Genomic DNA, 1,592 nt, shown 5'->3' with positions numbered 1-1,592 from the left:
TCATTCTCATCCTTTGACTGTCAGCAGCAGGGAACTTCTCCAGATCCTGAGCATCTGCAGGGGCTCCATATCCTTAACCCTTCCCTGGACTGGACCCTACAGACCTCCTGAACATCACCCCCATTCTTGGTTGGAAGCAGCAGGGAACTTCTCCAGATCCTGAGCATCTGCAGGGGCTCCATATCCTTAAAAGCCCTTCTCAGGACTGGACCCTATAGACCTCCTGAACATCACCCCCATTCTTGGTTGGAAGCAGCAGGGAACTTCTCCAGATCCTGAGCATCTGCAGGGGCTCCATATCCTTAAAAGCCCTTCTCAGGACTGCACCCTATAGACCTTCTGAGCATCACCCCCATTCTTGGTTGGAAGCAGCAGGGAACTTCTCCGGGTCCTCAGCATCTGAAGGGGGTCCACATCCTCAAACCTTACTAGAACTGGACCCTACAGACCTCCTGGGCTTCATCCCCATCCTTGTCAGGGAGCGGCAGCATTGCATATAGAAGAAACAACGATTTGGGAGGTGCTCTGGTGGCCCTGGGGGGCCCTTGGTTATCATCACTCCTTTGCTCCATCTTTAACCCTTTTCTGGACTTCTTCTACCTCCACCAGTTCTTCTCCATTGGGCAGGATTGCACGAAGATTGGCAGGAGGGGGCACTGGGGGAAAGATTATTATTACCCTCCCTCTCTATTTGTACTCCATTTTTAACCCCTTTCTTGGTCTGTCTCTACCCTTAGCTGGTTGGTGAAGCTGCATTGTGGCAGGAGGTTGATCCAGGAATCCATTCACCTCCGTTGATCCCACAGGTGGTGTCGGGAGAGGATCCAGGAATCCATCCGCGTCCATTGATCCCACAGGTGGTGGCAGAAGAGTGCCCTCCGCTGGATGGGCAGGACGGGGCACCTGTTGGATTCCGACAATTGGCATCTCAGGGGGATTGCGCTGGCATCGGCTGGGAGATAAAAGAGGAGGACATCACATTTACTAAGAGGGCAGGAGGGAGACTGGCTGATCCCACCCTCTGCTCACCCTTCACCCCCCTCACACCCCTCACCCAGGGGCTGCAAACACACTGCCAGGGGGCATTTCAGGCGGGCGATGTGATCGGCTGTGGATTGTTGGGCTCTTGGCACTGGAGGAGGGTGGCACTGCCTGGATGTGTTTGGCTGCTGATGCTGGGAGTCGGAAGGATGGAGATGTTGTGGATCCTCTTCCTGTCTCTCCTCCCCGGGCGCAGCAGGGGACAAGGAGCTTACGGTAAGGGGGGCACAGATGGCATCTCAACATGGGGGTGGGGGTTGGTCATACCAAGGAGTTCCTACACTAGCACATGGCATTTGAGGGGCCACATGGAAGGCCCCCCACAAGGAGGTTGAGTTTGCACTGGGCACAGGGGCTCACTGATGTGCCAGGAGGCATCCTGTACCTCACCCCTCATGGTTTACTGCAGATCTGAGGGCACTATGATCGCTTTTTGTGCCAGACACGCAGGACTGTGAGCTGTGCCCACTGGGCACCCGGAGCCCCATTCTCTATTATATCTATACCCAGTTTTCAGCCACATAATCTAGATAGATAGATAGATAGATAGA

At 54.6% G+C, this 1,592-nt stretch overlaps 1 protein-coding gene across 3 annotated transcripts in view; it reads left to right on the top strand.

Annotated features, from left to right (window-relative positions):
* The first annotated feature begins 248 nt into the window (after nt 1-248).
* MDGA1 (MAM domain containing glycosylphosphatidylinositol anchor 1) overlaps nt 249-1,592 on the top strand; it is a 498,204-nt gene continuing 496,860 nt past the window's right edge. For all 3 annotated transcript variants that reach the window (XM_082251647.1, XM_082251646.1, XM_082251645.1), the window contains exon 1: nt 249-1,257. In XM_082251647.1, the coding sequence (XP_082107773.1) occupies nt 1,173-1,257 (85 nt within the window). In that variant the 5' untranslated portion in view covers nt 249-1,172. The remainder of the gene's footprint in view (nt 1,258-1,592) is intronic.

This window comes from Pelophylax lessonae (genome assembly GCF_965119305.1).
Source record: "Pelophylax lessonae genome assembly, chromosome: 3".
In the NCBI taxonomy this organism is placed as follows: domain Eukaryota; kingdom Metazoa; phylum Chordata; class Amphibia; order Anura; family Ranidae; genus Pelophylax; species Pelophylax lessonae.
The sequence above is the reverse complement of the archived record's forward strand: the minus strand, read 5'-3'. Positions and strand labels throughout refer to the sequence as shown.